Genomic DNA, 14,162 nt, shown 5'->3' with positions numbered 1-14,162 from the left:
GGGCCCCCACAGGGCCAGAGCCCCTCACTCCATCCTACTAAACAGTTTGAGCTTTGTCTGGATGGTTGCTACACTATTGGGTAAGAGACATGGAAATTCCTTTAGAGTGGGTTCCATCTGTGCAAGTCATTCTGGGTAATTTTTTGTAAGGCACTATTGTTAAAACTGGTACTGTTATCAGTTATATTTCTATTAGCTTATTCCATATATCAGTTTAAAAAAATAACCCACTATAAAGTTTATTACTTTTTGAAAGTTTAATGGACAACAAATCCCTTTTTATTCTCTCAGCTTCATGTTCGGTCATGTCTTGACTGATCCATTCTTCTTGATGCAGCCAATACTATGTTTAAAGTTTAAACTCACAAAAACAAATGTTGGTAAATTTTAGTACTGTGCAGATATTTTTTATCTTGCATTGCTCACCCAAGATCATTATTATGGTGTTTTCTAAACTTTAACATGTATTTTCATGACTATCGCCAAGTTTGCACTAAACTCAAATAATCATGCATCCAATAAAAAATAAACCTTTATCTCAGGAATATAGTTGATATTTCACAAATGAATTTAAATGCCCAGGGAGCTGAAATGGCTCAGTTATTTACATGTTGAACTCTGTCAGTAGGCTTGAATACTGGCAAAACAAACATAAGGTTAACTACAATGATGTTTTTCATGGCAAGGATATATGTTTCCATCTTGTCATGACAAGGATCTGTACTTCCATTTCATTGTAACGACAAGGATCTGTACTTCATTTCCTTGTCATAGCAAAGATCTGTACTTCCATTTCCTTGTCATGGCAAGGATCTGTATTTCCACCTCCTTGTCATGGCAAGGATATGTACTTCCATTTCTTTGTCATGGCATGGATCTGTATTTCCATTTCCTTGTCATGGCAAGGATCTGTGCTTCCATCACCTTGTCATGGCAAGGATCTGTGCTTCCATCTCCTTGTCATGGCAAGGATCTGTGCTTCCATTTCCTTGTCATGTTAAGAATATATGCTTCCATCTGCTTGTCATGGCAAGGATCTGTATTTCCATTTCCTTGTCATGGCTAGGATCTGTGCTTTCATTTCCTTATCATGGCAAGGATCTGTATTTCCATTTCCTTGTCATGGCTAGGATCTGTGCTTTCATTTCCTTGTCATGGCAAGGATCTGTACTTCCATTTACTTGTCATAGCAAGGATCTGTACTTTCATTTCCTTGTTATGGCAAGAATGTGTGCTTCCATCTCCTTGTCATGGCAAGGGTCTGTGCTTCCATTTCCTTGTCATTGCAAGGAGCTGTACTTCAATTTCGAATCCTTGTCATGGCAAGGATATGTGCTTCCATCTCATTGTAATGGCAAGGATCTGTGCTTCCATCTGCATTGTCATAGCAAGGGTCTGTGCTGCCATTCCCTTGTTATAGCAAGGATCTGTGCTTCATTTGCCTTGCCTCTAAATAATCACTTGATAGGCTTGAATCCTGGCAAGACCAGTGCAGGTTGACTACAGTGATGTTTCTTATGGCAAGGATATGTACTTCTTTGGCACTAAGTAGTCTTTCATGGGTTGATGTACCATTGAACACCAATCAGTCAGTCAGTCAGTACACATGTTAATGATCATTATATAATGGGATTCATACTGTATCAATTGTAACAAAAGACAGTATTTTTTAGTAATGTAATTGTACATACTCAGAATGTGTTAATTATAGCACCTGTAAATTTCAGGTGTAGGTGTCTCTCCAGAAGAGATTGCCAGTGTAATGTTTAAGGCAATCACTGATTTCCAAGCCTCAAGTGCAAAAACTGTTACAGAAGTCCGCATTGTAATCTTCCAAATCCAGATGGTTCAGGTTTTTGTTGATGCTGCCAGAAATCGGGGCAGTGGAGCCAAACCAAAGACTTTATTAGGAAAAATATACAGCACTTTAAAAGGTAAAACATAGAGTTAACAGTACTGATTTTCAATGTAATGTTCAAAAAGCAATCACATATTTACAAGCCTCAGATACAGTAATAGTTATAGAGGTCCACATTTTAATCTTCCAAAGCCAGATGTTCAAGGCTTTTGTCAAAACTGTCAAAATACAGGGTAGTGGGCTCAAACCTGAGACCCCAAACTCTCATGGTACAATTTTAGTTTAAAATATCTAGTGTAAATAGTGCACATACTGATTTGCAATTACTGAAGTTGACTTGTAATAAATTCATTGAACACACTTCAAAGTAGAACAAGATGCACACATTATCTTCCAACTTAAAAGTAATTATTAATAAAAGTATTGATACTCTTTTTATAGTAAAATCTTTGAAAAATTAAAACTTTTGACACAATTTGCTTTTGAGAAGAATAATTTCCATTATCAGCATAAATCCAAAATTTACTTTTCTTTAAATTAGAATTTTACAAAATTACAACATTTGTTTGAGTATTTGGAATTTTCATTTCATCAGATGAAAAACAATTTTCATGATTTTATAAATATTAAATTATATGTAATAAATATATTATATCATATATTAAATGTGGGTTGATGTGAAAGAATTAAAATATTCAAGAATAGGATGTACTGAACAATTCACAATGCATTACTTATCGTCGACATTTGTTTAACTTGTTTAACTTTGAAAGCGTTTTTTCATTATTCAGTATATGACATTTTATTACAAAGAAATATTTCCAGTGTGGAAGTCACCACATAATTTCTATTCTTCACTGTAGACCCTATGGAGAAGGGACTAATTTGTTACCCAGCTACCAGACAGTCATATACAAATGTAGCCAGTTGACTGAGAATTATAATTTGTTAGCTCTAGTGGTCATAGTCCAAAGGATCTTATAATATTCTTGTGCTTCTGGTGTCCAGTTTCCAGGATCACTTAGAAATTGTTTGGTTATTGCTGCACAACTTCAAATACTGGGAGGAAAGTCCTGAAATTTTACACACCATTTCACCTAGATGCCTAGTTGTTCCTGAATGCAAATGGTGCTCTTTGATGCCAAAATAGCAATCATTATATTATCATAAATTTCATCATTCTTCCAGTCTAACCAATGTTTGTAAGGAAGGAAATGATTTGTTAAAAAGATATCTGACATAAACTGTTCTTTAAAACGATCGAGATGTTATATTTAAACAACATTCAGATATTCTGTTTAGAATTAAGAGGTGTCACACCTAAATTCAGTCAAGGAAGTCGCTCGTAATTCTGTTCTTGTTTTGGAGTGCACCAAAAGTAGTGATGTGATAAAGTCAACAAATTTTGCTGATGACTAAACTAATAACAACAACATCCACACATGGCACACTGATTGATTTGAGGGAATCGGGAATGGCAGGCCCATTTTTTAAAAGTAGATCTGAGAAGAAAAAGCATACATTAGATAAAAATAAGACTTGAATGAATATTGGTGATCAGCTGAAACACTTTGAAGGGCAAACTTGAGCTGATGATAGTCCATTATTGCATTGTGTTAGCTTCTTATATTTACAATGGTGACATCATCAAATATTGTGCTGCAGCTGTCAACTGAAATTGGTTGACCCATTTATGTCACCAATCAACATCAGATAAATTCGTACACATGTGAAAAATCGCCGGCTTTCTCAGTTCATGGTTGATAATGTGATGAAACATCTATACTATCTGGTTTTAATGGAACTAAGTCATTTTTGGGACCATTATCTTTCAAGGTTCAGCATTATTCAGATGATTTGGCATATACGACCATTTCATTTAATGGCGGCATTGGAGCTTTAGTGCAACTCCACCGTGGATGGACAGACTAACTGGAGTTTTAACTTAAAGAGATACCAAAAGAGCTTATGCAAAGGGCCTGTGTCCATCTTCTAGCATGCGACATTTATTCATCATCTGGTAGCACTATTCCTCTTAAACTACTTGGAGAAAAATCATAAAACTTGGCATACAGATCCATCCTGAGGTCTAATTTGATGTAAAATGAAAATGGTCTCCCTTGAAAGTTAAAAATGGTGACTATGGTGGTAATTTTGAAAATCTTATTATCCCTCCTGAGAGGATGATCATATCAAGATGGAGTTTTTGCTGAAAGACTTAATCATGGTCTGCCCTGGTGGCCTCTTAAAAATCTTAGCTCATCCTAAATAGATGGTTGTATTCAGTTTGGTTTTTACTGCAAGAATTGGTAATGATATCTAGCTTGTCCTGTGTGAAAATGATACCAGTCTAATATGGCATGCACAGTGGCCAGCTTGAACATCTTGTTGTCATTACTGCTCCTGAATGGATGGTCGTATCAAAATGGAATTTTCACTAAAAGATCTCTTATGATGTGTTATTGGTATTAAGTTAACATAGTGCCGGTCTGAAAGTCATTATGAAAATCTTTTCACTACTTCTCCAGTTAAATATCAAAATGAAAATGGTGCGACCTTTCATCCAGTATACCTGCTGTGGTGGCCGTCTTGAATTAATTTTTGTCTCCTGTCTGGAGACTTATGTTGACATGGGGTTTTAATTTTAAAGCCTTTTGATCAGTAGTTGATCCTAATTGAAAATGGTTTTGATCAGACCTCCAGTATGGTTGTCAAGGTAGCCATCATGAGCATCATGTTATAGCTACTTCACTTGAAATCACATGGCATATAGAAATGTTTTCACTCAATAACTTCTCATAATTATCTACTTGGTCATAAATGGAAATGGTGCTGATCAGACTTCTGACAGGATGACCATGACAGCCATCTTGAAAATCTTGTTATCTCTATCCTCTTGAATATAAGGTTGTATCAGCATGGGTTTTTCACTAAATGCTTCACTACTTGTATAGTTGGTCTTAAATAAAAATGTTGCTTATGTTACCTTTTATTACAGATAATAACTGTTTACTGACATAGGATGGTTTTGGTATTGGTGTTTTTTTTTTGTATTAAAGAAAACTTGCAGTATATATTTGTTTATATAGTGAAATGGTGTTGATGTAACCTCAAAACTGGCAGTATTGATGGCCATCCTGAAAATCTTTATATGGCTGCTTCATTTGAATGGATGGTCATATCAGCATGGTATTCCATACAAATACTATGGCAATATGAACTTCATTCTAAATGACAATGGTAATCATCTGAATTTTAACATGGCAACATAGACATCAACTCAAAAATCCTGCATCAATAGTGGCTTTGAAAAGAGGTTTTCACTAGAACAATTTTCTAATATGAAATTAATTCTAAATGGAGATAGTGGATATCTGACCACTAGCATAACCACACATTTGTGTAGGAGTTGACCACTAAAGGACCTAATAATCCTTGGGGTCAATTTGTAATCACTGCTTGCACTTTTGTTCCTTCATATAGACCCTATGATATATATATATATATATATATATATATACACACACATTAAAAATAACATGGCTTTTAAAGAGCTGGTAAAAAGCAATTTGATATACCAATACTATTGGTATATCAAATTGTGATCCGCCCATGATGCAGTAACATGCACATATAAACATTCTTGGAACTGGGTGCTGTTGGGTCTATTCCTATACATCAGTGATGAATTTCCAGTCATTAATCATTAGTTACATATGAAAATAACCATAAAAAGTAATAATAATCCTGTTTTCTACATGAATTTAACAAGGTACACAATTTAATTGCAATCCTTTCTTTTTCTGTTACCCATCTCCTCTCATGCACATTGGACAAAATATGCAGAAATCAGGAGTGTTAGAGAAAAATAAATTGGGCTGGATAAAAAACCTTGAAACTGAAATTGCACCAGGTAACCCACAATATCATTCTTCATAATGGAATGTTTACACTTCCCTTGGACCTCTCTAAAGTGTTTATATAATCGATACAAAGTTGCTGTTGCCAGTCGACACAGTATGGTAAATGTCTTGGTTATGGGGCACACATATGTAACATATTTAAGGCTTTGTTGATGTTGTTGTCATTTCTTAAACCTATTATAAGGTTCTAAAAATCTATTATTATTAATTAAATATGAAAATATCCAAGGGCTGCCCCCCCCCCCATTGATCGTTGTATCAAGATAATGGCGAAAATCCATGAAAAGACAAGAATAGAGGATTTTTGGTTGTGTAATACCGCAATGTCTCTGAACCTATGAAGAATGATGGTAAATGTTAAGTCAAACCAACCAAAGTGGGAGGGAGGGGGTGAGAGAGAAAGAGAGAAATTTATGGTTGGTAGTAATGCAGTTAAAGAAGAATAATGACTTACATCAACTTTAAATATATTAAAATATTTTAATTACCTCTTGTTGGTTTGTCATTTCGCTTAGATTGTATTCCATACAAATTTTCTTGCATCTGTACATCAATACATCTGTGAGTGTTCATATCCAAGAATTTATGTGTCTGTATGCCTAGTGGTCTGCTTTCTTCATTAAACCATCTTTCATGTATAAATCATTAGTGTAACTTATATTGATTTAATCATTGTGAATAAAAACAGAAACTCAAAAATGAAAACAATCAACTTATTAATATGAGAAGGTGATTGTGAATAGGCACAAAAAGACAGAACTATGTTTTGTTGTGGATGCACTTGGCAGGAATGTGAGTTAATTCACCTAGTCAACACACAGTTGCTTGTCGCTATGACTCCATTCAAATGGTAAATATATGTATTTGTATGTGATATAGATAAAATATATGTATAGTATGTATGCTGTATCAATGATATACCACTTGTATAAATTTGTCATTAAAAGGAAACTCGGCAAGCCTCATTTTCTCTTAATGAAAACTTTATACATGACATGGTATATGATTGATACAGCATACATACTATACAAACATACATGCATGCATACATACATACATACATACATACATACATATATGATTATTTGCATTCAAATAAACAAGTTGATAGTTGGTCCTTGGTCATTAATTTTTTAGATCAAAGGTCTTGAGTCAGGTTTTGATGTAACTTCTTGTGAGCATGATAACACAGATGTGGGACTAAAGTTTAATGATTTAAATAGAAGAGATGAAACATACCAAGCAGTTCTGTGGTTTGTAAGTAAGACGTCAAGAGCACATAAATTGTTTAGAAGTGTGTTGATAAGGCCACAGAGACAATCAATAGAGTTTTTATAATTTTTGGTGTATTAAAATTCAAAAAATTTCAACTTGCTTGACTGGTTTTAAAATCAGAATATGATATTGTATCCTTACAGAGTAAAGATTGGAATCATTCTAATCTATATTTCTTTTTGGCACCAGGTGGTAGTTATGAACAAGCTCCAAGGAAAGTGCCATTGAAATCACCACAAATGATGACACCAGTTGAACTGCCCTCTACAGTTTGGATTGACGTGTATGCCTGGGAAAAACAACATCTTGATGTTGCTATAAATAAACTAGATCATCTTATTAAAAACGACTTTAATAAAATTCACTTTACAGAGTCAGTAATCAAGACTTTTTCTCCAGATCAGGTAAATTAGCAGTTCATTTAAATTCTTTTTCTAATGTATATAATCCACTTCCAACAACATCATGACTCGACATTAATGGTTGCTCAGTTGCCCAATGAAAGCTGTTTGCACATGTCCTTCCTCCTGTACATCTTTTGCTCCATCCCCACCTTGCTTGAATTCACTTGAACACAAAAAGTAACCAGTCTGTGATGGATGAACACAAGTAGTATCTATGCCCCTTCAGATGTTGAGGTGACAAACGAAAATGCACAAAGTTTTTGACTTTAAAATCTATTATCAGATTAATGTCAGTTGGCATCCACTTACTGATATTTATGATTCAGTCATGAATTTCTCCTAAGGGCTGTTCCAGTAAAACATATATCCACCCATGGATGGCACTTCAGAAAAACTTCTGTAGGAGGTTGTGTTTCAAACTATTTTGATTCTGACAATGGAAGGTTGGTTAGGAAAATCACTTCTGTTGTGGGCTGTGTTAACAAAATGAAAAATCGCTGGTAGGCTTGTCAGAAAAAAAAACCCAAATATATATTTAAAATTGCATCTAATACTCTCCTAGTTGTCTAATGTGAATAAAACATTGAGTCAGAAAATTATGCCATTACATGTGAGTACACGTAATTTGTACGAATTTGTTTACTTTTAAAGCACTGATACGCATTTTGCAAATTATGTCAACATCGTGGATATAAAACGTGCTTTGCATAGTATGCAATTTTTATTAAACTTTTAACTTGAAAAGTGCATTTTGCAATGTAATTTGCACTGCCAGTAGCAGTCTTGCAGTGCTTGATGGGACATCCAGTTAGTGAGATACTTCAGTTTGACATGAATGGCTGCTAAACTAAATTTGATTGGTTCATTGGGCCCTGGAATGAGCATTTTATATTAGTTTTAATCTTATTTTCATAATGGAAGTTTTACAAATGTATGTTTCAAAATAAAGGCCACACAGGAAACCAAAATGGCTGAATCACAACAGGGTTTGTCTTCAGACAACATTTTCAGTCGGCAAATACTGGCTGGTGATAGAAATGATGACAATGAATTTCATGTATATCGATCTGTTGGATATTGGGAAAATGTCATTGGAAATACTAGTGTGTGATTTCGAGCCCAAAGTTGATGTTGAGTGTGAGTCCGATGTATATGATGGATAGACAATATGCCAGTTACATTTATTCAAGATACCCATGTCTCAACAAGCAGACTATGGGAATGTTGGACTTAAAACCCTAATACAGAATTATGGAAGAGAAAAAAATCTGGCATAAGAGGCAGCAAAGCACTGATACAAGGAAATGAATCTATGGCACAGTTCATGTTAGTGAAAACTCAGAGCTCGCGGAAATGCTTAATCACGCATATTTGGATGCCAATTTTTTATTGGGGATGCAGAAAATCACAAAGGTGAGTGTCCTTCATACACATTTAGTGGGTGGAAAAATTTAAAGACTTGCCAGTCCTGCTTCAGCCACCTGCTTAGTGGGAAAATGTGTTGATCAGTTAGCTGTGCTGATATTTACAATGACAGAATTTAGTGGCTGAAAGCCTCACCCTCCTTGTACATCACCATTATAAGAGTACATCAAAAGAACATGCTGCAATAGCTGGGTGGCAAGATCAAAGGCTTTGACTGGCAGCTGGGTGGGAAAATCTACTGATATTTACAGTGCTTGAATTCAGAGGCAGAAAGACCCAGAGATGTACATGTGGTCATTTATAACTGTGCATCAAATAAACAACTTAAGCTTTCATTATTGAGTTCATTTCCAAGTGTAACGGAATAAGCATTGCACATGACCTCGGAATCATGACTTGTTGAGACTTAGACTTGAATGAGTATTTTGGGGTTCAGTGGCAAACTGACGAAGATTGTAATGAGATTCAGGAGAGTGCTGAAGTTGCTAGAACTGATAGTTTGGTTAGGGACAGTAGCCAAGTGTAAGAAATTGTGTGATGCCTAGCCTAGTGCTTTGAATAAGACCTTCCCTGGATTGACAAAATTCAGACTCAATCTGATGGATAAACAATAGCTGTCAGTGTTATAAAGAATGTAAAAATTAAACTCAATGGCAACCAATAGTTCTTATAATTTGCATAGTTTTCTGGGAGGGGACTGCAACTTTTGCTGGTGGGACTCTATTTTTACCAAAATTGGGGTCCTGGACTTCTATTTTTAAAATCCTTGTGAGATCTCTGGAAAACTTTTCCTTTTGGAACAGAGATATCCAAGAGAGGATACCCATGGGACCATACCTGTGAGATGTTGAAAATTGCACAACCATAAAGAACAGTAACTTGTTAAGCTAGTTATGAATATGCGTTTCAGACAGCAGGCAATGAAAGGAGTTCACAGCACAGAATAATATTTGTACACAGAGGAGGAGGATCATATTAAATTGAGAAACAATTAGCAGATTAATGCTCACAGAGAACATCAGAGAATCCCCATACAACATAATAAAGTGTGTGCAGATCTCTAGTTGGGAGAACCACTATGGCAACAAAAGAATAACGAGACAAACTTTCATATCATGCAAATGTTTTACAAAATGAAGTACATGCTCTCATGAGAGACTGACTGATCTGTGTAAACTCAAAGCAAGACGGATAAAATTTGTCCTGTTTGTGTTCGGTTCTTCCTATTTATATTTTGATCATGGTGATATTTTCTGCAGACCTTTTGGCACTTAGTTCCAAGCCATCATTTGGCATTTGTATTACAAATTGGATTACTATTATCTAGTACACAACATTTTGAAGCAATATCATTAACTGATGATGAAATTGATGACAAAATACTTGATGTCATTCAGATATATGGATTCTTTACTACACTACAAATCTGTTCATCCTGATTCTTTTTTTACCATCTCCTTTAGTCTTACTGGTACCAGTACTTTTAGTAAAATTGTAACTTCTATTTTCTTGCAATCTAAATATTTGTAATCAAGTATTATTGTCAAATGGTAAAATGTGCTTAGTTTTGTTGTAAAATCTAAAACCATTAATTAGCAAGGGACTAATGTAAAACATTGGTCAGCTTCATGTTTGCAGAAATTATTGCCATATTAGTGTTGTTGGAAACAACAGAATAGTTCTACAAGATGTATTTTGCAAAGTTGTTGAACCAGTACTTGTATTGTCACCACATATTCCATTTAAATAGTAATATCATTATTTCTGCATATTCCTATCAGTATTTTCCCATGGTATTAATTTACTGATCTGATGTTTGTTTCTTGTGCAATTTTTACACATCAAGAATTCTCACAGTTTCATTAAAAAACAATGTAATCTTCACTGAATTGAGTTGTTTGAGAAGAAATCCATTTTTTTAAACCCAAAAATCACTGAAGCCATGACTTCTGGCATTAAAGTCTCACATTAAATAACGTTTGAAGTAGCCTTGATAGTAATTTAGGATGCAACTGTACTAATTTCACCTTTAGTATATTCAGATCTTGAATGTGATGGAGGAACATGGCTCCAAAATAAACACATCAATTTTAGAACCTGTTTATTGAATATGAATCATGTATATAATCCGAGTCCAACTGAATTGTTAGAAAATTTTTAATTCTTTTAACAACATTTTAATTAGCTGTCAGATATGGAGTAAGCCTATGGTTGTGCCTGAAAACAAAGAAAAATAGCAAAACATTGTGATCACTTTAGTAAACAAACAGTTTAGTAAGGATACAAATTCATGATTTCTGTATTAGAATAGAAATCCCTATTATAAAATCTGTATTCATAGATGTTAAATTAGTAGGTATTAAGGGACTGATCAGTGACATCTTCAAATAATAAGCCACCATGAAAATTTGTGATTTCACAGTATCAGGGACATACAAGGATGACAGACAAACAAACAAAATGACAAAAGATTGATTATAATGAATGAATACAAATAAAAATATGCAGTAGATTATATGATCTGTAAGAATTCAGTAGATTACCTCCAGCCAGCTGTCATTAAATTGTTTCTGTCCCCAACCCAACATTAAAATTGCTTCTACTGCCCACCAACCCATAGCCAGAAATTATGTTAAAAAAATATGCTTATGTAGGGGGCAGTGTTTTTCAATTAAAACATATCTGACGATGGATCATAATTTTTTTTAATTGCTTCTGTTGTGGGTTGGTTGAATTTGAAAGTGCCTTCCACCCAGGGTAGTACATGTTTTACTGGTAAAACCTAATTGTCATTATTTCTTGTACAGACAAGTTCAATTCAGCATTAACTTGCAGATGTATGCTTTTCTGCTCTCATAAGTTCATTGGATGGTTTGAAGGTGATGCAGATTTCGTTATGTTGATCTTTGCGCTCATTAGAAACTAGATGGTACTGTTGTTCAGGCATTGAAATTTATTTTCATATATCACACTAAATATCGTGTCAGATCCTGACAATATTTATGTTAGATGATGGCTGTATATTGATATTTTGCCTTAAAAAAGAATTACACTTCTGTAGTGCTCCCTACTTTACCATTCCATTCTATGAAGTAATCATACCTTGCTTTTCCTAGATTACACATTTGAATAAAATTCAATTTCACTAGTCTCGTGCAAGGCTCTTGTGTCTCCAGCTTGCATCTCTGATATTCCTTACTTCCAAGAAATGGGGTTGTTCCACTTTATGTCCTTTGCCTGTGGTACTTAGTCAAATGATCTGTCACTCATCTAGATAAGTGCTCATACATGTAGGACTAGCAACACAAAATGACCCTACCTATTATTAATCAGTTAATAACTAAGCCATAGATTTGCAGTTATCTCTTACTACCTCAACCTTTCAGTCATCTCCATGACAACTGTATCAACTTTCCCAGAGAATAGTAATCCATTTGCAAAGATGTACTATTTACATGGAGTAATAGTATTTCATGGGCAACTGTGTACTATTTACATGGAGTAATAGTATTCCATGGGCAACTGTGTACTATTTACATGGAGTAATAGTATTCCATGCAGGAGGTTGCTGGTTTGAACCCCGGCTGAGTCATGCCAAAGACTTATAGATATGGTACTAACAGCTGCTTCGCTGGGTACTCAGCATTTAGAGTTAGTGTTTGGACTGGTTGGCCTGGTGTCAGGCTGCTATGACTGGGTGAGACATGATGTTACATGTCTGCAGAATGATGCCCTAGTGCTAGACATCACTGTAAGCTGCCACACTGCAGACATCATAACAATATGACTGAAATTTTTTTAAAGCTACGTTAAAAATCCAAATCACACATACACACACACACACAAAACAGAGTCTTATCTACATGGGGTTTCATGAGATGACTTCTTATGATGCCATTTTGTTGAAATCCATTGTGTCCACTGAAGAATATCAAAGATGGTTTCATCAGTCTGCAGTTTAAAAGGAAGAAATGGTTTTGCATTGAATTTCTAGCAGTTCTTTTCAGCCAATAGACTTGTCAGTCCCATTGAAGGATTTTGGTTCTTTCTCCATCATATTGCAAGAAACAATCCCAAATCTTTCTTATGATGAAAAAATAATTGAGACATACCATTTAGGCAAGGAATAATTAGAACATAATTTTGAGAGAGAGAGAGGGAGAGAGAGAGCAAGAGTAAGAGAGAGAAAAGAAGAACATTGGAAAAATGCATCCTCCTTCACTGCAAAAAGAAATTTGAACTGCATGCACACATCTTCATTAAATCGTTTCATAATAGATTTATGAAGAAATAAGAGCAACAAGTATCAAGTTGAAATTGCAAGGTTAAATTGTATAAGATAAGGGGTTAAATTTAAAGGGAGAAAGAATTGTAGTTAAGTTTAGAAAAGTTTGATATTATCAGCTAAAATTAAGGATCAGATATTATTTTCTCACTGTGGTTTATATAATATAAAAGTTAGAAAAGTTGCTACAATCATACTTCAGCATTCGAATGCATTTATTTGAAATTCATAATTCATTCAAATACTTGTCATGATTTGTTTTTCATTTTCTTCTCTCGTTCTGCTGATGACAGTTTTGACTGTTGGTGCATATTAGTCATTTCAGTTTCTTAAATATCCGTAAGACCAACCTTTAACAATTTCCATACACTATGAATTTCTTCATTATCCAGTTCATTGTTTATTATGCAACTTTCACATACATGTCTGGGACAGGTAATGCACACATTTACTTTTATAATGGTCTTATTTTTGAACACAATAATTTGAAAATGATATAACAGTAAATTTATAAGACAGCAAATATGAGGTTATCAGGCATGGAAGAATAAAAATGTCAACAGAAATAGCTTTTATTGGCTGTCAGATTTAGCATTAGTTATTTCAGTTTTTTAATTTCCACAAGACTGATGTATAGCAAATTCCCATCACTATTAATATCTACATTATCGAGTTCTTCCTTCTCATTTTCACATACATATTAGGGGCAGGATATTCCGGCAGCAACTTTCTTGAGAGTCATACTTTAGAACACAAAGTATTTATAAATAACACAGCAATTATGTGGATTTCAGGTATGGAACAGTCAAAAATAAATTTAAACCAAAAACACCATAATTAGTCCTTAAATGTATATATATATATATATATATATATATATATATATATATATATATATATATATATATATATATATATATATATAGCATAATTGAAACTGAGTAACCTTTGCTTTTTTCAGCAGCCACCAAAATCATTTTGTTTACCTAGAG

The 14,162-nt window shown here is 34.3% G+C and overlaps 1 protein-coding gene across 3 annotated transcripts in view; it reads left to right on the top strand.

The window, feature by feature from the left end:
- The window catches only part of LOC149773320 (protein mono-ADP-ribosyltransferase PARP14-like), a 151,012-nt gene that overhangs the window by 103,581 nt on the left and 33,269 nt on the right, over nucleotides 1–14,162 (top strand). For all 3 annotated transcript variants that reach the window (XM_089946452.1, XM_089946451.1, XM_089946450.1), the window contains 2 exons: nucleotides 1,728–1,934; nucleotides 7,246–7,460. In XM_089946452.1, coding sequence (XP_089802578.1) covers nucleotides 1,728–1,934; nucleotides 7,246–7,460 — 422 coding nt within the window. The remainder of the gene's footprint in view (nucleotides 1–1,727; nucleotides 1,935–7,245; nucleotides 7,461–14,162) is intronic.

The sequence above is a fragment of the Sinohyriopsis cumingii genome, unplaced genomic scaffold (assembly GCF_028554795.1).
Source record: "Sinohyriopsis cumingii isolate HCF-2022 unplaced genomic scaffold, ASM2855479v2 utg000673l, whole genome shotgun sequence".
Lineage (NCBI taxonomy): Eukaryota > Metazoa > Mollusca > Bivalvia > Unionida > Unionidae > Sinohyriopsis > Sinohyriopsis cumingii.
The sequence above is the reverse complement of the archived record's forward strand: the minus strand, read 5'-3'. Positions and strand labels throughout refer to the sequence as shown.